General features: G+C 34.6%; 1 protein-coding gene across 3 annotated transcripts in view; it reads right to left on the bottom strand.

Moving 5' to 3' along the window:
• The window catches only part of LOC126878550 (segmentation protein cap'n'collar), a 633,197-nt gene that overhangs the window by 7,741 nt on the left and 599,806 nt on the right, over positions 1–25,650 (bottom strand). For all 3 annotated transcript variants that reach the window (XM_050641323.1, XM_050641324.1, XM_050641325.1), the window contains 3 exons: positions 23,647–23,881; positions 13,190–13,595; positions 12,764–13,123 (listed from right to left, as the gene is read on the bottom strand). In XM_050641323.1, coding sequence (XP_050497280.1) covers positions 12,764–13,123; positions 13,190–13,595; positions 23,647–23,881 — 1,001 coding nt within the window. The remainder of the gene's footprint in view (positions 1–12,763; positions 13,124–13,189; positions 13,596–23,646; positions 23,882–25,650) is intronic.

Below are 25,650 nucleotides of genomic sequence, written 5' to 3'. Positions count from 1 at the left end.
AGCTACAAACTTTAAAAAATAATGGCAAATTTATCAAAAAAAAGAAAGAATTCAAGTACTCATATTAGTTGGATTTGGTGATCGGAAACGAATCTATGAAGAAGCAAGTAATCTTTTTAACGATTTAAACCCTGAATTCCCTCCTATAAGTAGATCAACAGTATCCAGAATAATAAAGAAATTTGATGAAACTGGTAGTGTAAAGGATATTCCAAGGTCTGTTAGACCGAAAACAGCAACTAATGACGATAAAACTTTAGATATCATATTAAACGTTCAGGAGAACACTAAAGTGTCTACGAGTGAACTGGCAAAAAAATTACAACATTAGTAGAAAGTCTGTACAGTCCATTTTATATGCACATAAATTTCATCCATACAAAGTTAAGACCCACCAAGAATTATCTGAAGATGATTTTCATCGCCGATTAGAATTTTGTGAAACGGTAACAGAGAAAATAAAGAGGCAACACAATTTTTTAGATTTTGTTGTATTCAGTGATGAAGCCACATTCTGTTTAAATGGTTATTAGACCAGGGCGCATCTGTAAAAATATAAATACATTTGGACGTTGAGAGGTGACTCAAATTTTTTTGCAGAAATGCTTGAAAATAAATCTAATAATAATATTTGAGTTATCCTCCCTCTCAAAAAGGTCCGGAACATTGTTTAAATAGTCAAAATGTCAAAAAATTAAGGAAAAATTCGATTTTTTTCTTGGTTTTTTGATTATAACTTTAAAAGTATTTATTTTCGAGAAAAGTTGTACAAACATAAAAGTTGCGTAATCAAATTTCCTATAATATAGAATTAGTTAAGAGTTTAAAAAATAGTCACCCTTGTTGCAAAATAGCAATAATTGCGAAAAAACCATACAAAAACAAGTATTTGCATTTTACGTTTTTCAACCATTTATGCTACACTTAGGACCTTCATATTTTACCCAGAAAAACTTTATGATACAGTAAAACAACACTGATAATTTCATTAAGATCGGTTCAATAGATTTTGCAAAATAAATTTTACAATCCAGCTTTCGCAAAAAAAATTCATTTTTTCAAAATGTTACAGGACTGAAAATAAAGCAGATAGCAAATTGACATTTTTTTTGCATATAGAAGTGTACTGTACCTTTCATTTGCAATTTTGCAAAATTAAAATCGATTAACACCACAGCGTCAGGAATTTTTTTAAATAAACATTAATTATTGGTGCTACGCGCAGGACAGTGGATAGTTTGCTCTGATTGGGCATTCCAATGACCTTTAATAATGATTGATACATTTTAATTTTTATTACACTTCGATATAAATAAATAAATTTGTTTATTGCAAAATAAAAACACATACTCTATCCTTTGAAATAACACTTTTATTAGCGAAAACTTTCTTTGTTCATATATTTTAACTTAGAGAATAAAAGTTTATTATTTTTAAACATAAGCAATTGTTTAAACAATATTTCACAAACAATAATAAAATTAGTTTGATTTTTGTGGAATTAAAATATTAAAATACAACAAAATATAAAGTAAGAAAATAATATATTAGATAAAGATTGGAAGAAATTTTGGTGGAAATCAACTTGTGTGAATCGAACACCGCTGTCCTGCGGGTAGCACCAAAAATTAATGTTTATTTAAAAAATTTCCTGACGCCGTGGTAATTAATCGATGTTAATTTTTCAAATTGCAAATGAAAGGTACAGTACACTTCTATAAGCAAAAAAAAATTCAACCTGCTACCTGCTTTATTTTCAGTCCTGTAACATTTTAAAAAAATGAATTTTTTTTGCGAAAGCTGGATTGCAAAATTTATTTTGCATAATTTATTGCACCGATCTTAATGAAATTTACAGTAGTGTTTTACTGTATCATAAAGTTTTTCTGGGTGAAATATGAAGGTCCTAAGTGTAGCATAAATTGTTGAAAAACGTAAAATGCAAATACTTGTTTTTGTATGGTTTTTTCGCAATTATTGCTATTTTGCAACTAGGGTGACTATTTTTTAAATTATTAGTCAATTCTATGTTGTAGGAAATTTAATTATGCAACTTTTATGTCAGTACAACTTTACTCGGAAATGAATACTTTTAAAGTTATAATCAAAAAACGAAGACAAAAATCGAATTTTTCCTTCATTTTTTGACATTTGGATTATTTAAATAATGTTCCGGACCTTTTTGAGAGGGAGGATAACTCAAATATTATTATTTGATCTATTTTTAAGCAATTTCTGCAAAAGAATTTGAGTCACCTCTCAACGTCCATCTAAAAACATATGCGCCCTGGACTATATGTGAACAGACATAATTCTCGATACTGGTCATATTGTAATCCGCACTGGATGGAGGAGATTCGTACACAATATCCAGAAAAAATTAATGTCTGGGCTGGTTTGGTAAAAAGCCATTTAATTGGTCCTTTTTTTATTTAAGGTACACTGAACGGAGCCAAATATCTCGGCCTTCTCCAAAATCAAATTATACCTGAAATCAACCGTTTGTTTCCAAACATGAATGTACATTTTCAACAAGATAGTGCACCCCCACATTATCAAAGGGACGTTAGACAATCCTCAGAGATAGATTGGTCGAAGAGGTATGATAGAAGTTTCTTCAATTATTTGATTAATTATTTACTATTGCGTCAAGTTACTATCATTTTTGAAAAGCGGATGAAATAAGCTTTTCTTTGACATATCACTCAACCTACGTTGCTATTTAAAAAAAATCAAGATGGCGGCGATACTGAAAACGATGACGTCATGCAAACTTGAGTTATCTTGTAGATTGTAGAGCATGCAGAATATAATGCCGTTTAGTATCCCAAAATTTCATAATTTTAAGTTTATTCCTTTCAAAGATAAAGCCTTGTTGCCAGACTTTTTCGCAACGTTGTATAACGATTTCTATAGGAAAATATGCGAATTTAAGAGGTCGTATTTCTTCTTCCCATATTGATCGCCAACCTCAATAGAGAAGGCACTTAGGAGGAGGAGGATTTCTTCTTCCAATTCAGCGGAAGAGGGATTGTCTTGTATAAAGTTCAAGTTCTCGAACATATTCCATTCCAACAAATTCCAGTCGGAATTTTTCAAGTAAATTTTTATTATTAACATTTAAAAACGTTTTTATGTTGATTAAGAAAAACTGCTCTAGCTGTCATCGTATAAAAGTTAATGGAAATAGACCGGAGGAAAAACTTTCACTCTCATCATTTTTCCCCAAATAACTTTTAATGCTGACTCCGAATCTTGCTTTATCTATTGCAGTTTTAGCTGGGCTAGGTCCCTGATAGACATATAGATTGACATACCGCATTACATTAAAGAATCACATTTTTATCTGGTCAAATGGATGAATGTATAAACTTCTGAACTTTTGGAGGTGTAATGGTTTCTGAACTTCGACTGAATGATAAAACCAAAGGTAAAAACAAAATACAAAAAATAATAAACAGTCACCAACAAGTCACCGGGTGTAGATGAAATATTATAGAGCAGACGCAACATTTTGGCGGTAGTGCGTTTCGCAGTCACTTTGCAGTTCGAGAAGCATAGGCAATGTAAATCTAATGGAAACTTGGAGCTCAGTGCTGCTGGTTTTATTATTTTTAAGCAATTAATAGATACCATGAAAGGTATTAGGTATACGATATTAACCATGAAAGGTATACGATATTAACGATATAGCATTTGAATATTAAAATAATTAGTCTGTGATTAATCTTTAACTAAATGCCATTTTCTAATTTTCTTGACGACAATGAAAGTGAACTGTAAAAAACATTTTAATTGACTTCAGAATATAAGCAATTTAAATTATATTTAACTTAATATAATTTGGTTTTGGCGAACTAACGTTATTCTTAATATGTATAACGTAGATATATTCGTAATTACATACATACACATATTTACAATTCTACCTTATCTTATATAACTAGGTCCACAATGAATTATTTTTCGCGAGTACCCATATAAATGTTTTATTGTTTTTAAAATAACTTTATATTCTAACAATTTACTATTGAATATATCTTTAAACTTAAATAAAATGGGTGTTTAAAATGTTCGAGTGCTGCTGATAAGCTAAATATAGGTAATGTATTGTGCAGCCGTAGAACAGGCAACACTGTTCTTCATAAGAGTCTGTACTGCAAAGTCGCCGCGAAACGAAGGATTGAACTAAAGAGTGGCTTCTTCTCATAGCGCAGTCTCCTATCGAAGGTTGGCGATAAATAGGCATTGTAGCTTTGGAAACTTCTGCACGAAAGATTTCTGTGGATGAACGGACAAACCATCTCCTCAGGTCTTTCAGCAATGAGTTCAGGCGTCTTCCTACTAATATTTTGCCCTGTACTTTACCTTCCAATATGATTCGGGGTAATTCATCTTTCACCACTGAACACATGACCCAAGTATTGTATTTTCCTCTCTTTGATATAGCTGCTGCTGCAAGGAGTGGCTACTCTGAAGCTAGTTAATTTACCGTAATGCAAAGGTAGTAGCTCTACTTAAACTAGATAAAGGTTCTGAAATACCAAACAACTAAATTGATTCTAAACCGAAATTATAAATGCCATTAATCAACTCAAAACAAATAAGAACCCAGGTCCAGATGGAATATATACAGAAACGTTAAAATTAATCAGCGAAGAAATCATCGAAATATTTGTCCTTTTATTGAATCGCATTGATGATACAGGAAAAATACCTCAAGACTGGCTAGAATCAATATATATCTCACTACCGCAAAAGCCAAACCCATAACATTGCAACGAGTTCCGTCTGATAAGCCTTATGAGTAATGCAGTAAAAGTCCTATTAAAAGTCGTACATAACCGAATGTATAGAAGCCCTGATCAGTTTACCAGTTCTGGTCCAAAAATGCTACGACTAACAGAAACTTATTTATTTAGCGTATGGCTACATCACAGTCGAGCTTTTGTTTATAGAAGACAATACATTACAAACAATAAATAACAATAATAATTATGATAGCCAGGGATTTTTCCTCTTAAGCTCAATTGGACTTTGTTTTCTGTATGTGTTTTTTGTATTGCAAACAGGTTACTATCGTTCTCTTTTAATAATCTGTGCATATTTTGGCATTTTGCTCTGAAAACTACATTTGTATGCTTCATAGACTTTGAAAAATCATTCGACAGAGTAAGACAAGATCTAGTATTAGAAATCTGCAAAAAGTGTTTACATAGGAAATCATACCACTAAAAACTTGTACGGGAACCAAAACGCCAGAGTTAAGATCGAAGGTTTCACGTCCGCAGAAGTAAAAATTAGAAGAGGAGTTAAGTAGACAAGGATGTGCTTTGTTAACCCTGCTATTTAATCTTTATTCTGAGTTTCTATTTAAAGAGGCACTGGAAGATTCCAAGGAATGGCGTAAATATCAACAACATTAGATACGACGATGATGCGGTATTGATTGTGGATTCCGACTTGGGTCTACAACATCTCATCGACAGGGCCAACTTGGTATGTGAGGAATTTAGTATGAAAATAAACGTTAAGAAAACCTATGTGACGTCAATCCGAAAAAACTTTTCAACACGGTGAAAGTTAGAAAAACATATTTAGGCTACATACCGAGAAATAATAAGTACCAGTATGCTCAACCAATAGTGGAAGGAAAGATCGAGGGAAGAGAGCAGGAGCGGATACAGAGGGGGTCAACGGGTCCATGGACCCCCTATTGTATTTAGTCTATACGCATTTTTTATTATTTATTATGTTTTTCTGTCAACTCTTATTTTCAAACAATCAGTAAGTAAGTCTGGACCCCCTATTATGAATTTCTAGATCTATGCCTGGAAGAGAGGACTAGGAAGGAAAATACTATCGTGGCTAAGTGTACGTTCAGAGTTTCAGAGTGGAACGTAGAAAGAGTGCGAGCCAAGGCAAAGAGCAAAGCGGCGAACTACTACTGGGAAACGGAGGTACACAGACTGAGGCGTGATCCGAAGGTCGAGCAATCTGTCTAAAGGCCCGTTTTCACACTACGTTTTCTTGTACGTTTTGTGGGTCATACAAAACGTACGACAAAACGTACGTTTTGTCAATAAGCGGATTTAATTTTTTCGATTCGACAAGAAGTACGTTTTGCTGTTTTCACGCTACGTCTTATTGTACGTTTTGTGTGATAGGATAAATCCTATACATTTTTCGATTCGACAAAACGTACGTTTTGCTGTTTATACGCCACATTTTATTGTATAGGATTTGTCCTATCACACAAAACGTATAATAAGACGTAAAACGAGCCTTAATAACGTGAAAACGAGCCTCAAAGGCCCGTTTTCACGCTACGTTTTCTTGTACGTTTTGTGGGTCATACAAAACGTACAACAATACGTACATTTTGTCTAGTGTATACACATATCTTCGATCTGACCTTGGATTTCATTTCGATTCGACAAGACGTACGTTTTGCTGTTTACACGCCACATTTTATTGTATAGGATTTGTCCTATCCAACAAAACGTACAATAAGACGTAGCGTGAAAACGGGCCTTAACAAAGAGCATAACAAAACCAGTTTGATTTCCCCGCTCGCACGCTCTGGTACTATTTCGAAAAATGAATCTCGATGTCTTGACAGCGGAAGTGTTTCAAAAGAAACCGTTGTGGGATCAGAAAGATTATTCAACATCACAATCTATATATTTTAGACAAAAACTGGATTTTAGGTAACAGTGCAGAATTAGTTACCACCACCCGAAAACGTAAACGATCTTCTGATGAAATAGGAAACGCTTTGATTCGCCCTGAAGAGAAAAAACTTGACACGGTGAGAAATAGAGCAATGCAGTCTCGACAAGTTGAAGATGATGAATATTTCTTCAATAGCCTACTAGCATACATCAGAGTGAGAAATAGAGCAATGCAGTCTTGACAAGTTGATGATGATGAACCTTTCTTCAATAGCCTACTAGCATACATCAGACCCCTTTCACAAGCAGACAAGCTTTTACTTCGCTTGAGTATACAGCAACTTGATTACGATGTGGTATTTGGTCAATATACAAATGGCCAGAATCCATCAATTCTACTTCAAGGCAAAGCTTTTCTAATCCATCAACTTCTACTTCAAGCCAAAACTTATCCAATCCATCGTCTACTGCAGGGGTGGGCAAATACTTTTAAGCGCGGGCCAAAATGAAATTTTCAAAATGTCTTCCGGGCCGGAGAACTATACCCAGTATGTACGCTAATGTTTTTGGTGGAGGTTTTTCTCTGTCCAAGAAATTTTTTTGACAAAAATACTATAAGTATCATTTTAAAGCATTTGGAGAAATACATTTGACTGTTAATAATAATAAATTGTCTTTCTGGTGTGTACATGCGAACAATTTGTTCCCAGTAAAATTACGAAATTTTTAATATGGTCCATTATATTAAGCCATAACAAGGATTCAGATAAAAAATGAACTTTATAAATTCGATCAAGAATAGAGTAATCAAGAGCAGCCTTTTTGAAGATGAGGCAATTTTTTATTAACCAAAGATTCAATTTGCAAATCTGATATCGGATGGTATAATGTAATCATAGACGGAATTCAAAGGAGGCAACTGATCTGGTATGGTCATGTACGACGTCAATGGACGACCACAGGCTGCCAAAACAAATTTTAAAATGGACGCCAAAGAAAAGAAAGAAGAAAGGAACGCCAAAACAATCCTGGCTAGGCGGTATTCAGAAGGCAATGTCGGAAAGGAACCTTCACCCTGACGAATGCAATGACGGACGAAGCTGGAAACTGGCAACCCGAAGGCGGAGAACGCTATAAATAACAGGGATAGTAATAAAAATATTATGTCCACTCTATTCTTCTTTATTGGATTGTTAATGGTGACTTAATGAAAAAGCTGCAAGCTTTTGAGATGTCGCTTTTTAGGGGAATTGTGAAAATACCATGGACCGATCATATTACGAACGAACTGGTGTTGCACAGAATGGAAAAGGAACAGAGAACTTTTGGCCATCATTAAAAGGAGAAAGACAGCAAGGAGAAAGGGAACATACTTAGAAATGATAACGTAAGTTCTCTTTTTTTTTTCACCTCTGTGATAAACATTATAGAAGTTTTCAGGGACTTTCGGCACTGAGTAATAATGTCATATTTCACTCTGCCTTTAAATTTTTCAAAAATACTTATTAGTTTTCTCATGAATCGAAAAATATGAATACATTTAAAAAACATTGCGGCTATGCTCTTAAAAAAATTGCTTGCAGGATTTCTCAATGGGCCGGATAAAGTAAGCAAAAGGGCCGGATCCGGCCCGCGGGCCGGCTTTTGCCCACCCCTGGTCTACTGGGTTCTGTTTTAGTGGCTATTCAGATAACCACGATGATTTTGTAAATTTATAATATTATCTAACAATAATAAATACTTATTATAAATAAAATATCTTGTAATGACAATGACCTCATTAAATATGTGGCATGCCAACCTTAAAGATACAGTAAAGACGTTCAGCAGGTAAGATTGGGTTCTGGTTGAAATTCGTCCATGTCTTGGTCAATTTGTTTTGGATTTTTTCGAGTAGGTAGTCGAAAGTCTCCACATTCATCCTGAAATATGCTTTGAATTTGACGAGATCCTCCTGTATCTCTTTGAATAAATGGTAGAATTCACCTTGGTCACCGCGGGATGGATTAATAGGATGAATTTCCTCTCCCAGGAGTCAGGAAGTACCACGTTTTCAATGAGGAGTTTAAAAAAAAAAAAAAAGAAAATAGCATCAATGACTGCCGAGTGGGAAAGAACTGAAACTGAAAGACACTCGCTCGACTCCTAGCTCCCACTCTGGCTTGGCACTTCTTTGCTCTTTGCTGGTTGCTCGGGAAAATATCGCCGCTCTGCTCTCCGCTTCCAATCTGAACGTACACTAAGAAACATCAGAATCACTCCTTCACATTTCAACGTGGAAAAGTATAAATTTTTTTCTACATCTGCCTAGGTTTTTTGAAGGAAACAATAAGACCACAGAACACAAGTACACTTATAAAAAATAATATATTCTTCTTCTTCCTTCTTGTATGTAGGTTTTAAAGCCTCTTCTTCAATATTAGCCTCTTAAATTGTTTAGATTATCGCACCATCTTTTTCTTGGTCTACCAATACTTCTTCGTCCGTTTGGTGACTTATCTCGTGCTATTCGTACTATCCTATCCTCTGCCATTCTACTAATGTGTTCGTTCCACTCCTGCTTTCGCTTTGTCACCCCTTATACATTGCATGTTCTTCTTATGTTATCGCTTCTCTCCCTATCCAACAGACTTTTCCCTGTTTTTTATCGAAGTATTGTCATCTGTTTTTTCTAGTAGTCTACGATCTGTTTTTTTTAAACCAAGAGGAGTAATTCAAATTTACCGCGCCTTAATACTTGTTTGTAATTGGTCCAACCTCAGGCAAGTTTACTCCACTGTAATCAAATTTGGACACTAATGACATTTATGAAATTTTAACACTACTGGCATTTCATAGGTTAATTACGTTATATCGGCGATTTTTTGTGTTTTCTGCGTTATTTCTTTAACTTTTAGATTGTTAGTCTGCTTTTATATAAAAAACATGATCAACCAAAAAAGAATGTATTTGGTGATTTTTCTAGTGACTTTCTTTCGTGTGAATCTGTCTTTTTAGTTTACTCCTCCTGGTTTAAAAAATAACTACAGGGTGCCCAGAAACTCTACCGACAAACGAAAACAGGAGATTCCTCAGATCATTTTAAGAGAGTTTAACCCAATTCATCTAGTCCAAAAATGCTTCCTAAGGGAGCTAGAGCTCTTTGAAGATGGCGTCTTGTATTTAGTTTTTCTTAAATAACTCCAGAACGTTTCTATTGAAAAAAAACGAAAATTGGTACACATATTTATCTTCTAGAGATAAATCGATTCCATGTATTGCGAATGTCTAGTACCGATCATAGGCGTCCTTTTTGGGTAGAGCAACAGTTATTTTATCGCATAACTTTTTATCTTTAATTTTTAGGCATTTTTGACTCTGGATTATTAAATTGTGAGGTATTCTATAACTAAAAGGTACTCTTGTTTTAAGTCAATAGGATACACCGTTTTCTAGAAAAATCGATTTGAAAATTTTTCTTGTTTTGAATTTCCAAAAAAAAAAAAATAAAAAAAAAACTATTTAGAAACCCGAAAATTGGCACGTTTATTTATATTTCAGAGATGAATCGATTTAATTAATTGCGAATTTCTAGTACGGGTCATATGCGTCCGTTTTGGGTAGGTCAACGGTTATTTTATCGCATAACATTTTTGTCTTTAATTTTTAAGCATTTTTGACTCTAGATTATTAAGTTATGAGGTATTCTAGTTCTAAAAGTTACTCTTGCTTTAAGTTGGTAAAATACACCGCTTTTTTGAAAAAATTTTTCAAAAAAACAAAAAATTTTTTTTTCAAATTCAAAAAACGAAAAATTTTCAAATCGATTTTTCTAGAAAACCGTGTGTTCTACTGACTTAAAATAAGTGTACCTTTGAGTACTAGAATACCTCACAATTTAATAATCCAGTGTCAAAACAGCTTAAAAGTTAAAGACAAAAAAGTTATGTGATAAAATAACCGTTGCCCTGCCCAAAAGAGACGCCTATGATCAGTAATAGAAATTCGCAATGGATAGGGATCGATTTATATCTGGAAGATAAATATACGCACCGATTTTCGTTTTTCTAAATTGAAGCGTTCTGGAGGTATTTAAGAAAAACTAATTACAAGACGCCATTTTCAAAGAGCTCTAGCTCCCTTAGGAAACATTTTTGGACTAGGTGAATTCAGCTAAATTGTTTTCATCTTGTCTTCATTTGTCGGTAGAATTTCTGGACACCCCGACACCCTGTGTAGTAATTATTAAAAATAATATATAAAACACTATATTCACAATATATAAAATCTATTGCACAATAAAACAGACCAGAATCATTACTTAAAATTATTAAAAAACTGAAGATCAATAAATAAAATATATTTATATTGCGATTTTTTTTAAACAAATACACTTATTATGATAAAAACCAACGGAAATTTCTTATAGAAATTGAACTTTTCTTGCTTTATCTTTGACAAATTCATTAATTTGATTTTCAATATTCAGGTCCTTTAAAAACTCTCTTTAGAAATTTCTGTAGAAATCTGTAGAAAGCAAGATATTCTAGTCGCTCCTAACCCATTCTAGATCTAAAGTAATTCTTAATTAGTTTTAGTTTAGAAAATGATCTCTCGGCTCAAGCTAAAGAAATCGATATAGTTAATAATATACGTAACGCAATAGTAATGTTTGGGAATGAGAGGACTAAGTTATTTTTGCAATGTTTTTTTTACTTAAAAAAATATTTAGTTTTGAATTGGATATTTATTACCCGTGTTGAGCTGCCCCCCCCCCCCACTTGCCAAAATTAAAAAACAAATACCCTGATTTATGAGCTATTTATGAGCTTTCATATTCCGCAAATTAAAAATTTTGAGCTCGTTCCACTGAGCAGGAATTTAATATTTTAGTCCCCCCCCCCACTACTGAAAAATAGGGATATTGAATCGATTTTTGCGGCAGAATTACGAGCTATTTATGAGCTCTTGAAATGATATACAATGCTCTAACAATTTTTAAGTGATTTGCGAAAAACCGCTTTAAAGCATGCATTTTTTCACGAAAAATTAAAATTTTTGATCAACTCAAAAAGTATTGATTTATTTGAATAACTTTATATAACAAATTCTGCTTATAATTTGTCCTTCTATCGATTTGTGGAGTTATTTTTAATAAAATAATTTTCACCTCCGAGAAGGGGTGGTAACCACCCTCAGGGTACAGGCGCAAGGTGGCACCATGTCACCTTTGATTGTTGGGGTATCCTCTAACCACTCACCAATTTTCGTGAAAATCGATGAAGGTTCACCGAAATTGAAGGTAATAGTTGATTTTTACCTTCAGTGACTGCACTATACAAAAGAAATTGCAATTTAATGATCTAATGGCGCGTATTTTTGGAGCTCATACATTATTAAACGATATTTAGTCGCCAAATAATTAATTTAATGCATTTTAAGTACAACTCTCTCTTAAGCCTGGAAAATGGGGTGGTTTTCTTGCGAAGGGGTTGTAGCTCAATAATCGAAATGCGCATGATTTAAGAGTTTATTCTTAGAATATATAAGCTATTGGAATAATATCCGTGATACGATATATTTTAATTTTTTTCAGCATGTTTCTCTTAAGTAAAATCAATTAAAGGGTTGTTTGGGGGTGAAGGGGATGACCTCAAAAATCTAAACTATATCATTTCAAGAGCTCATATATAGCTCCTAATTCTGCCGCAAAAATCGATTCAATATCCCTATTTTTCAGTAGTGGGGGAGGGCTGAGTCAGCCCTCCCCCCCCCACTAAAATATTAAATTCCTGCTCAGTTGAACGAGCTCAAAATTTTTAATTTGCGGAATATGAAAGCTCATAAATAGCTCATAAATCAGGGCTATTTGTTTTTTAATTTTGGCAAGTGGGGGTTGGGGGCAACGCCTTGGCGTCGTCGTGCGCCACACGACCTTGCCCATATGGACGATATTGCCCATATGGTCCCTGAATACATAGAAAAGTTTGCAATTGTAGTAGGCAACCTCCATTGAGGAGAGGGCACTTTAAAAAAAGAAGGAGCAAATATAAAAAAAGAAAAAATAAAATAAATTAATAGTTAAACTTATATTAGATACTATGTATTACCTGGAAAACATGTCTGTATAGTTGTTGATATTTGTCTCTGTAGCGTTTGCATTCAGTACTGGTATACTCGTGTTCTGCAATGAGTCGCATTTTTCTGTCCTTCATTTCTTTGACTTCGTCCGCTAAACTCAATATTTGGTCTAGCTTTCTCTTTCTGCAGTTCTGCGCAGCCACTTTATTCTTTCCTCTTCGCCTTATGTCCCTGATCAGACTTAACTGAGCTTCACTGAGATCGTATTTAGACAAGCGCTCATTGAATTCGTCCATTGGTAGGTTAATGATATCGTCAACAGTAATGGGAACGTTCAACGCTCTGGCACGTTTTTCGTCTCTAGTTAAATACTCATCTTCTGATTTTCGCTATGAACAAAAAATATAATATATGTTAACAAAAAGTATGATGATTTAGCTTTAGATTTATCTTACGTGCTTAGATTTATCTCTTAGGACTGGTCTCTGCATGGCACCAGCACTTTCAGCCGGTAAATGGTAAGTGTGATTATGTTGTATGTGATTTACATGATTTCTTGCAAGGTGACTTTGAAGACCGAATTCCATCGAGCACGAGTACTTCATTTCCGGTAGTTTGGGTCCAACTGCACCTTCAGACTGATTGGCAATGTTATACGTAGTAGAAGGTTCTTGGTATTCATATTTCAAAGGCGTGACAGGTGGTTGTGATGAATTTGATGAGCTATGATCTTGAAAATATCGCTTTCCGTACATCTGATGTTTCTTTTGGGCCACTGGTGGGACTCTCGTGTTGTCAGATCCGCCCATGCCGTTGTTCAACTGTCTGCTAGTGTAGCTGTAGTCGTATGGGCGGACTTTGCTAAAAATTTAAATACATTAAGTTTAATTAATAAAAAATAGTTATTGAAATTAATAATTTTAGAAATAATATGATGGGAAATACCAGTGACTTATAGACCTATCTTTACACTTTAATATCAAACTGCATTCTGCTTTGGGCTGAGTTGAACTGAAAACTGAATTGACTAAGTACTGAATGATAGTTCGAATTGGAATGTTTCGAATGATTTGAATTCTATTTGACTGTTTCGTCTCCTGTTTAAAAGTTTTATAAACATATGACTCATTAGAGTAAGTATGTATAATGTCAGCAATTTTAGTAAAATTATAACCAAGGTACTAAGAAAGTCGTCCATTATACACAAATCTTTTCAGATATAAAAGACTATTGGAACATTCAGTTAGAAGTATGTACATATACTAATTTGAATTTGATGTCGGTCGGTTAGTCATTTTAAAAAGATATATGAATATGTAAGTCTTTCTTCCCTTCCTTATACCCTTTCAGGTATCGGATTTGGGTTTAGTTTAGCTACATATTATCTATTTCCTTTTCATTTAGAGAGGTTACGCTTCATGTCGCTATTCCTATTTGTTCTGATTCGTCATTTACAAAATTAGTATTTGAATTTTCATTATTGTTATTATTACTACTACTACTTATACTACCTATACTACCAATATTTCCATCACCCATCCCATTTCTACTATTATGTTTAACATTTGAATTCCTAAACCTAATTTTATCATTAATCAAGTCTATACTTTTATTTCCATTGTCCAGTGTATTCGTAATTTCCTTGTTTTCTGATTCTTGTCTGGCCTCTACTTCGTCTCTTCTCTGTCGCTCTGCTAGTTTTTTGGACTCGCTACCTCCACTACTTTTTCCTCATTGTAGTTCCATCTCCATTCCTTACCATCCACTGTAATTTTGTTGACCCCACCTTTCACTGTTTTTCCTTTATCTCTCATCTCCCTTGATTTGTCTCTCAGCGATTTCATTTTTTCTCTCTCTTTTTTTGTAAGGTCCTCTCTTATCCATATTTTCTTAGGTTCAACATTCTTTAGTTTGTTCCTATTTCGTAGAATGGCTGTTGAATATGTAAGTCAAAATAACAAATAAGATCAAAAATAATAGACAGTCTTATAATATCAATAATATCACTCTTTTAATATCAATAACAAAAATTACGATTTTGGTTTGGACAGGGGCAGTGTCTTGTTTGGACAACCAGTATGTGGGCTCATCTCGGCGTTTCGTTAAAATTAAGTACAACTTCTTCATGTATAAGTGATAGAAAAGCCATTTAATGCAAAAGTATAATATGTACATATTTGAATTGTCGGTTTAAATACCAACATATCATCATCATTCTGGCTTTACCCTTTTATTCTAGCTGTAGGTCCAAGCCTCCGCAATAATTTCTCTCCAGTCGTTCCTATCCATTGCCTTCCTCAGTCAAGCACTTCTTCTTCTTGCAGTACCGTCTCCTATCGGAGGTTGGCTACCATCACAGCAATCTTAACTTTGTTTGCTGCAGCTCTGAACAATTGCATTGAACTGCACTCGTACCACTCCCTTAAATTTCGCAACCAGGAAATCCTCCTATGCCTCACATTTCACTTTTCCTAGATTTTTCCTTGGATTATGAGCCTTATCCGGGAGTACTTTTCCCCTCTCATTATGTGGCCTAGATATTCCACTTTTCTCGTTTGTATTGTTTTAATCCGGTCAACTTAGACATCAAAATAGTTGGCAAATAACAAAAATTGCCGGAGAGCCAAATTTTGGTGGAGAGCTAGAGTTTACCATAACAAATAAAGATTTAAAAGTCCCCATCGATCCCATGTGTGCAACAACAGTTATTCGGGGTCAAAGGTCAAAATTTGAGATTTTTTGGATTTTTCTCGAAAACGGTAAGTTTTATCAAGAAAAAACATCAAACCAAAGTTGTAGATCTTAAAATTCTCTACAAAAACAGTCCTTACATTTTTTTTCCTAAGAGTTACCATTCCTGAGATATCGCGATTTTAAAAGTTACTTTATACATTATATGCACATATAAGCCACATATATACATAATGTGGCACTTAAGACAAGTATAAATGCCTATTTGTGTCTCTTTTATATAATATATCATACTATTCTGAAAATATTTCTTCAAAAGATAATCAGTCCCAAACTGAATTTCCTCTATCCACGTGGCCTTGAAAAACATTTGGCGGCTATACCATTGTTTGAAAAAGAACAGATTGTCTATTGTACACTCATATTGTTACATGTCATTTTACATTTTATGTAAAAATGTAAAATGTACATTTTATTTTTACATGCGATAACCGGCTGCGACACTACGTCAGCAATGTACAGAAGGGGCAAAAAAAGATTTGACTGACTGCTGTAAAGTTTTTACAGAACTTGATTCCACACCGCAAACAATAATTACGGAAGGAATTCGCTTTCTTCTTGCGGTTTATGGAGCTCCAAAAAAAATTAGTTGTCTTGATAAATACCGATACTTAACTTTTGTAAAAAATACGCGAAACAAGTACAACTATCATGTCTTCCTCCAACATCAGCATCTGCTTTTCAACATTTGTATCGAGTATATTATCAAGTTCAAACATGGCTAGGCAATGAACTGAATCCAGAAGACTGGGGTTGGAAATTTATAGATAATACTCTGGAACTACAACTTTGGTTTAAGGTTCTTTTTTGATAAAACTTACCGTTTTCGAAAAAAATCTCAAATTTCGACCTTTAACCCCGAATAACTTTTGTTGCACACATGGAATCGATGGGGAGTTTTAAAACTTTATTTGTTATGGTATACCCTAGCTCTCCACCAAAATTTGGCTCTCCGGCAATTTTTGTTATTTCAAATGTCTATATAGACTGGGTTAGTTTTTATGACTTCGCATTCCTTCCCCATCTTCAGTCAAGCACGTATTCCCATATTTCTCAAAACTTCATTAATATCAAGAAACCTTGTTTTGGGTCTTCCTCTTATTACCTGATCGATGGGTCTACCAAGGAGTGTTTCTCTAGCTGGGTCATTTTGTTCCATCCGCATTACATGTCCTACCCACATCAGACGTCTTATCTTGATCTATTTTACGATATTTGATTTCTGGGATATTCCATAAAGTTCGAAGTTGTATCGTCTCCTCCCCACTCCATTGTCATTCAACGCTCCATAGATTCGCCTTAGTGGGCACTTTTCTTTCGAAACATTTTAACATGTTTTCATTATTTTTTGTTGAGTCTAGGTCTCTGAAATATATTTTAGACTGGGCCTATTATTGTTTTGTAGAGTTTTATCTTTGTATTTCTGGATATATAATTGAGGATTTAAGGAGATTGAGTCCAAAATAGCACATATTGGCCGTGCAAATTCTGCGATTTTTCTCTGTTATTTTCAGTGTTGATGAGTGTATAGAATCAAAACCTGCAGATCCATATTTTGAAATTTTTCAGGAGGTTAACAAAACAATAAACATGTAAATTTTCCAAAAAGTATCCGGCATTTCTCAATCAAAGAGGCATCAATAAATATCATATATTGGCACACTAATTTGTCATTTTTCTGCATACCCCTCACATCTTCAGAAATTTGTACTTTTAGTTTGGATTTAGCAGAACGAAAAATTTAGGATGAGCAGAACGAAACATTTAGGATTTAGCAGGTTTTGATTGTGATGGGCTCAGTTGTGACAAACGTATTACTTTTTCCAGAGCCAAGATTGAACAGTATATAGGAGAGGGTGTCTCTGTGTCATTTTCTGGTATTTGTTTTAAAAGTTTTATGACAGTTCCCACTGGATTCTTACTTTACATTCAACTTTTTCATGCATTAGTTTTGTTAAATTTACCAACTGATTTGGTACTCATAGCTCTTTCATTTCTCTGAACATTTCTCTTCTATTAAGGTCGTAGTGATGTGGTAATACGTCTGGTGGCTGAGCTATTGAGCCCTAAGTGCGGGATGTATAATAAAATACCATTCTCACTATATAATTATATTTGAACTTCACAGTGTTCGTTTAAACAATTAAACAACGGTCTATATGTAAACAATAACTAAGGTATTATTGCTTCATCGTGACTAATCGATTGATCTAAATGTCTCGTCATTTCTCTGGTTCGTTTATATACAATACTAAATAATAACATAGATAAGTTCAATAGCGGTCAATGCCGATCATTAATATAAACTATATTATATTTTATTTTGTAGAAGTTCTGTTCAATGCTAAGGGTTAACGTACCATGTTACATCATCCCTTTTTGGGGAAGAGGGCTTATATCGTCAGATATAAGTCCTCAACTATATTAACACCCTAACTTAAAGAAATCCTATTTTTATCCAAAATATAGCAATAAAATATTTATATTATTCCTTATTCTAATAAATTGGTACCTACCTATTTTATAAGCAAATTAAATCTTATTTACAAATTAAATATATTTTAGTCTTTTTTCACACTAATAATTCACTTCTTGTATGAATATAACCTATTCTTATGAACTTCCTTTACTTTTCCCGGTTTTAACTCAATTTTGAAATTTACTTTACCTATCCCTGATATCCTATATGGACCGTTGTATAAGGAATCGAATTTGGTGTTCTCTTCATTTTTAATTAAGACTAAGTCACCTACTTTGAATTTCTGAGGTGATGCTACGATTTGGCTCTGCCCCTGCCTGTTTATTTTTTGTTGTATTAGAATTTTGCGGGCTCTGGTATGCGCAAACTGAAGTTTATACTTAAGCTCATTATAATATTCGTCTATATTGTAGCATGGTTGGATGTTAGAGGTGAGGTTCTCAGGTATATTTGCTGGCCGCCCATATACTAATTCAAAAGGTGTGTATCCACGGTATGAATTGGGGGTGGTGTTGTAGCAGTATGTGAACATTCTGCACCACTCATCCCAGTCATCCTTACCTTCGTTGATGAAACACCTGACGTACTCGTTAAGTGTGCGATGTAGTTTTTCGCAGCTTCCTATCGATTGAGGGTGGTAAGCTACCGAGAAGTTATGTTGGATGTTGAGCATTTTCGTCAAACTCGACATTATTTCGTTTTTGTATTCCGTCCCTTGATCCGTCCTTATTTGTTTCATTAGCCCGTAAGTGGGTATGAAGTTTTCGAATATACCCCTAGCTATTATCCTGCACCGGGATACTACTGCGTATTTTGTCAGTTCGCAGAGCATTGTTATGCAGTACCGATTTCCTTCTCTGCTCCGTGGGAATGGGCCTACCGTGTCAATATACACTATATCCCATGGTTTCTCGGAAGTGTCCGTTACCACGAATTCCTCTGTATAGCCTTTCTTTGGTTTGTTTACTTGGCATTTTTGGTAATTCTTGATATACAGTCTTACTTCGTTTTCCATATTTTTCCATTTAAAATTTGCTTTTAGTTTCTTTATTAGCCTATTATTCCCTACATGTCCTCCAAACATCGGGTGGTTATGATAGGTCTCTATTATTTGCTGCTTTTCTTTTTTTTCCGTTATTGTTTTAGGTACTTCGCAAATGCATATTTTTATATTTTTTAATACTTTATTTCCTTTCTCTATAAATTCTGTGATTGTGCAATTTGTGAAAATAATGTCATTCGTATATATTTTTATCCTTTTAATTCCTCTAGCCTCCGCAAGCTGATTAAGCTTTCCCAACGTTTGACCTAAATCAAAGTTGGTAAAATTGGTAGGCAGTCTTTGGCAAACCCGTATCCTGTTTCTGATCCGTATGTTCATCTCGAGAGAAATACGGTTATCCACAAAAGACAGAATTGGTAGCTTGTGTGCTTCTAAGTTATTTAGTACCTTCCTTACAGCTTTTCCCTGACCGTGAGTGACAGTCTTTGTTTGATTGGGGACGGGCTTTCCTCACTCTTCCTTAGTCCCTGCATTTTTTTGCTTGGGCCATTGTTATTGCCAAGATATGAGTATTATCAATATATAAGTCTTTCAGCTGATCCACGGATATTCTTGAAATACTATCCGCGTAGTTATTTTTGCCTGTGATGTAGTGTATGTCAAAGTTGTATTCCTCCAAATCTAGCCGAATTCTTGTGAGTTTAGATGTAGGTTCTGTCATGGAGAACAGATGGGTCAATGGTTTGTGATTTGTTTTAATAATAAATTTCGGTGCCCCATATAGATAGCATTTAAAATGATTTATGCCCCAATGTATAGCTAGCAGTTCTTTCATAATTATAGGCTTATTGATTTCACTTTTCTTGAAGACACGTGGTGCGTATGCTATTGGTAGATCTATACCATCATAGTTTTGACTCAGAATTGCTGAACATGCTGTATTAGATGCATCAGTTGTCAAAATAAATTGCTTGTTGAAGTCGGGATATTGGAGTATAGGAGGGTTTGTTAATGCCGTTTTCAGCTTCTGAAAAGAATTTTCGCACTCCGTCGACCATTCAAATTTCACTTTCTTCTTTGCTAATCTATTTAACGGTATACAAATTTCTGCAAATTTCCTAATAAATCGTCTGTAATAATTGCAAAAAGCCACAAATCTTTTTGTTTCATCAGCGTTTTTAGGGGTAGGATAATTCTCAATTACCGAATATTTTACTTTATCTGGTCGTAAACCGTCTTGAGATAAGTCATGCCCTAAGTAAGTAACCTCTTTTCGGAAGAATTGGCATTTTTCTGGATTTAACTTTAAGTTGAATTTCCGGCATGTTTCTAATACCTTTCTTAAGTTTGTTAAGTGGTGATTTTCTGATATGCCTATTACAACTATATCGTCCATATATAGGAATGCTTTTTCGGGTGTCAATCCTGAGAATGCTATCGACATCATTCTTGAAAAGCTATTTGGGCTTATGTTTAACCCAAAATGGTAATCTTGTGTACTGAAATGATCCTTTCTCTGTACTGAAGGAGGTGTATTTTCTTGAGGCTTTTTTTAGTGGGATTTGGTGGAAACCCGACATTAGGTCTATAACTGAAAACCACCTAGATCTTCCCAATTGATCTAGAATTGCATCTATGCGCGATAACGGGAATTTATCTGTGACTAACTTCTTATTAAGTTGTTTAAAATCGATGTACAATCTCCACGCCTTGCTTCCATCTATTGATTTTTTAGGTACTAAGACTACTGGACTGTTATATTCCGACGTTGAAGGTTCTACGATACCTTGCCTTAGCATTTTTATTACCTGCGCGTTGACTTCCGATGTTTGAGAATGTGGGGTACGATAATTTTTAATGTATACTGGGGTAGAATCTTTCACCCGTAGCTTCTGTTCGTAAAAATTATTATGTGTTAATATGTCGTCTCTTAACGCAAAGATGTCTGCAAAAGCTTCACACAAGGCTACCAGTTTCTCTTTCGCATACTCAGGAACTTCTAGATTCAGTGATTCCTGCAATATTTTCTTCGTGTTTTCCATAACATTCTCTACCTTGTATATGTTGAATAGGTTCAGCTCCAATGTTTTGATGTCATTAGTATTGATAATCGCACTCTCATAGTTTGTATTCAAAATTTTGATATATGGGTTTTTTCTTGAAATGATTGATCTTGCTATGAAAACTCCTTGTATAATCTCCTGTTGTTCTACGACTATATTCTCATGTATTCCTTTAAATTCATTGATTAATCTATAAACTTCGCATCTCGGTGGAATTGCTATGTTGTTCTGATCTGTGTTATCAAGAATATTAAGACTAATGTAATAATCATCGTCAGTTTTTACGTGTAGTTTCAGGTTGAAATAGTCTAGAATACATTGATATTTGGTTATAAAGTCTCTCCTGGCAGGATCGCCATGATGTGGTAATACGTCTGGTGGCTGAGCTATTGAGCCCTAAGTGCGGGATGTATAATAAAATACCATTCTCACTATATAATTATATTTGAACTTCACAGTGTTCGTTTAAACAATTAAACAACGGTCTCTATGTAAGAAATAACTAAGGCATTATTGCTTCATCGTGACTAATCGATTGATCTGAATGTCTCGTCATTTCTCTGGTTCGTTTATATACAGTACTAAATAATAACATAGATAAGTTCAATAGCGGTCAATGCCGATCATTAATATAAACTATATTATATTTTATTTTGTAGAAGTTCTGTTCAATGCTAAGGGTTAACGTACCATGTTACAGTAGGCTGCCTTCTAGTCTATAATTTTGTGGTGAGTATCTGTGTCATATTGCAGTGTTTTTTTCTAAAATTTGTCTCAGGATTGCAATCTGACGAATCGCCGATTTACCACCTCTAAAACCAGCATGGTATTTTTCTTATTCGTTCTGCATAATATGGTACCATACGGTGGCATAGTACAGTGAGAACATTTTATACGCTGCATTTAGAAGCGTAATTCTTCTGTGGTTAGAGTATTCAAAGATATCTTCGTGTTTGTGTATTCCTTCTGTGCAAAGTATTCCAATATTCCAATCACTGGGGAGGGATTTCTGTGTCCATATTTCTTTTATCAGCTGCCGTAGTGCCATTATGGTACCGTGGCCACTTTCTTTGTATAGTTCAGCTGGGAGATTATGTATTCCGGGTGATTTGTCTCTGGCAAGGTTCTAAACTGCGTTTTTAACTTCAATAATCGTTTGTGGATCCTCTTCCCTCTCGTCTATTCCGTTTACCTCATCTTTTTCGCTTTCCAGGTTTTCCTCTTCTTCCTCTATATTAAGTACCCAGTTAAAGTATTACACCTACTGATTCAATACGTCTGTCTTTGTTGTTAATTGGACATCATTCACAATTCTGCATTGATTTGTAGTTGCGTTGAATTCTGTTCTGTTGATGTTAACCTCCTTATAGAATGCTCTGAATTATTTCTCTCTGTTAAAGTTTTCTGTAAATTTAAGTTCCTTATTTAAGTGGTTTCGTTTCTTTCTTTCTTTTCTCAATCCTCTTTGCTTGTCTTCTCTTTGTCTGGCAATTATATATAATAATTGTTCTAGTTCGTCGGCTAAGTATTTTTCTGTAGGCTTCATTTTTTTTTCTCTTGTTACATTCTTGTACTCATCGTCAAACTAATAATTCTTATAGGCATAAGTTTCTGTTCCTATTTCATCTTTTGCTGCTGCTTCAATATCCTCCTTTAATTTGTTCCAGTAGGAGTCTATATCTTTCTGGTCTTCTTCATTTACATTTTGATTCCTTAGCTTGTTAATGATGTTTTCGGAGTACCGTTCTGCAACTGTTGCATCTCTCAGCTTTTGCACAATAATATCATTCATGCTAAATAACGATAAACTATCTACAAAAATATAAAATGAAGATACAGAAAAAACTAGATATATTGGGAGAGAGGTAGAAATTATATCGAGAATGCACGATAGATCAGAATTCACAAATCATAATCAGACCAGACAATTAATGAATTTCTATTAGGAAAAAGTTTTCTTTCCTAGCCCTTAACCACTGACATGCGGTATGCCATACCGCGCCAAAAATATATTTTGTTGTAAAACATGTTTTATAAAAGATTCCTAGAATACCATCTGTGTACCTTCAAGTGCTGTGTAATTGTACCTTCTCCCAACTGCTGCAGTTTTAGTATGGTTTAGTCTTTAAGCTACGTTGAAGTAAAGTGTTCTTGCGGTATCATGGACCGCCTGTCAGTGTTTACGTTTCTCTAGTTAAAAGCAGTCCAATGTATTATTTCGCTATAAGTATGGCAGCAACCATATTCAACTGCTTTTAACATTTTTTTACTATTTTTTAGTTACTAATACTCGTTTTTTTGTAATTTAGTTTATAAAGAATTTTGTAAGAACGTCCATCATTTTTTTAGTACGCATACGTTCATAATTTTCTTGAAAAAATAAAGTTTATTTTATTTGGCGCAGTATTTCATTCTACAGCATTGTGAAGAATCATTCCTTAGTTGATGTACAAAACAAATAGAGTGATATAAGACAAATTCATGTTGAAAACAAAGGAGAATAGGCAACGGTATGACATACCGCATATCCACGTCAGTAGTTAAGGGCTAGAGATGGAAAAGTACTTAGACTAATTTAGACTATATTTAATATCTATTTATAATATTAAAACTCACGATGCATAATCGGTGACATACGGCTCAGTAGACGTGTGGCCAGAATCAGATCCCGCGTCTCCCCATTCCCCATCAGAAATGGAGGGTACTCGTTCCGAACCCATCGAACTAAGAGCACTATCACTCGACGTATCCATCCGTTCCATATCGTTACGGGACATTGAAATTGTGGTGTTGTTTGTAGCAACGTTGTTCAAGGTGCTGTTACCGTCCAGCATACGCATGGTGTACATGCCTAAAACACAAAAAGGTAAAGAAAATACAAAACAATAACAAATATTTAACGTTAGTGTTATGTTCGGAATATTCGGAAGAGGCTATTACTACTAAAATAATTGAAATGATGTAATAGAAATGAACCCTTTCCTTTGAAATAATAGAAGGCTCTAAATTGTTCTAAAAATGAGATACATGATCAATAACAAGCGACTCGGTATGTTCTGTGTGTAGATGACCCGGTAATTATAGAGGAAAACGAGGACAATCTACTGAGAGAATTTCATAAATCTAACCAAATAAGTAGCAAATTCAATATGAACATATTAATCGAGAAGACAGTGCATGATTTTAACTAGAGAACAAATAATATGCAAAAACATTGTCAAAAACATAAAATATTAATAAAATATCAAATAAAGAAACTCTTGTCAAATGCTAACGACACAGCGGTGCCAGCAGATAGCGTAGAATACCTCCAATGTAGACTGAACAAACTAACAAGGGAAGGCGATAATCTCGGCTTGAAAATTAACACGACCAAGAAGACACTAAACTAAGATCATGGGCATACACTATGTAGACCCAATCCAACCCAACAGCAAGTGACAAAATCCTGGTGACAAAATATATCTGCTGATCAGGCTCAGATTACGTCTTTTTGTTTGTAGTAGAGGTTTGGATAATGAATGTCGGTACAATGAACAGCTTAGAGTCCTTCGAGAAGTTGACGTAGGCTTGAAAGATCCTGGGTGGATCACGTCAAATAACGAAGTTTTGAGGAGAATGGAAAAAACAAAGAACTGTTAACATTAATCAAGATAATCAATTAGTCAACAAGATAATCAATTAGTAGCCTTCACTAATAAGAGGAAGCTTACTGGAATGCGTGAGCTGAAATTATTTGGGGAGGAACTAGAAAGAACCAATGAGGTCAAGTATCTAGGGGTAACCCTGGATTCCAGACTCAATTGGAGTATTCATATTAACAAGGGCTAAAACTTATAACCGACAGGGTTAAGGAACTTCTGGAACTGCAGAAGAGTTGTAGGTAAAACCTGAGAGTTAAAACTAAAGGTCATCTGTTAGTTATACACATCAGAGATACGACCGACAGTTACTTATGGTTCAGTACTTTGGTGGAAAAATATGGCTTTGCAATCTTGTGCGCCCCCTCTTACCGCCCTACAAAGACGAGCGCTTCTAAATATAATAGGAGCCTTGAATAGTACAGGTACAGCATCTTTAGAGGCTATCACAGGCCTCTCTCCGCTGGGATTATATGTTTCGGCGGTAGCTTTTATGACCATCCTGAGATTGAAAGCAAAACAAGACTTGGATAGTCAATTATGTATTGAATAGCCTAACAAATACTACTGGGACCATACTTGAGGAATCCATTTTTATGATGAACTCAGCTATAATGACATCAGAACTAATCTTCACTGAGAAGATTAACACAATTATACCATCTAGAGAACAAAAAGTCCCAAACATTAATGGATACTTAATAGGGTTCACTGATGCATCCAACACTGCCCATGGTACTTAATCAGGAGTTTTTGGGCAAACATGTAATTATAAAAAAATTTTGTTTGGACTAACATCGATCGAGTTATTTAGAAAGGCAGCAAACAAAATTAAAATTGCTATGATGATAGCCAACGTCCGCAACGGACAGGGCACATGAAGAAGAAGAAGAAGAAGAACAATATACAATTGTGTTCCAGGCTTTCAAAAGCCAGCTTGTGTTCCAAAGTTTTTGCTTTGGTGGCTTGCGTTGTTGAA

Source organism: Diabrotica virgifera, chromosome 10, assembly GCF_917563875.1.
Source record: "Diabrotica virgifera virgifera chromosome 10, PGI_DIABVI_V3a".
NCBI classification, from domain to species: Eukaryota; Metazoa; Arthropoda; class Insecta; order Coleoptera; family Chrysomelidae; genus Diabrotica; species Diabrotica virgifera.
Note: the sequence above shows the minus strand (reverse complement) of the source record. Positions and strands in the feature narration are given on the sequence as shown.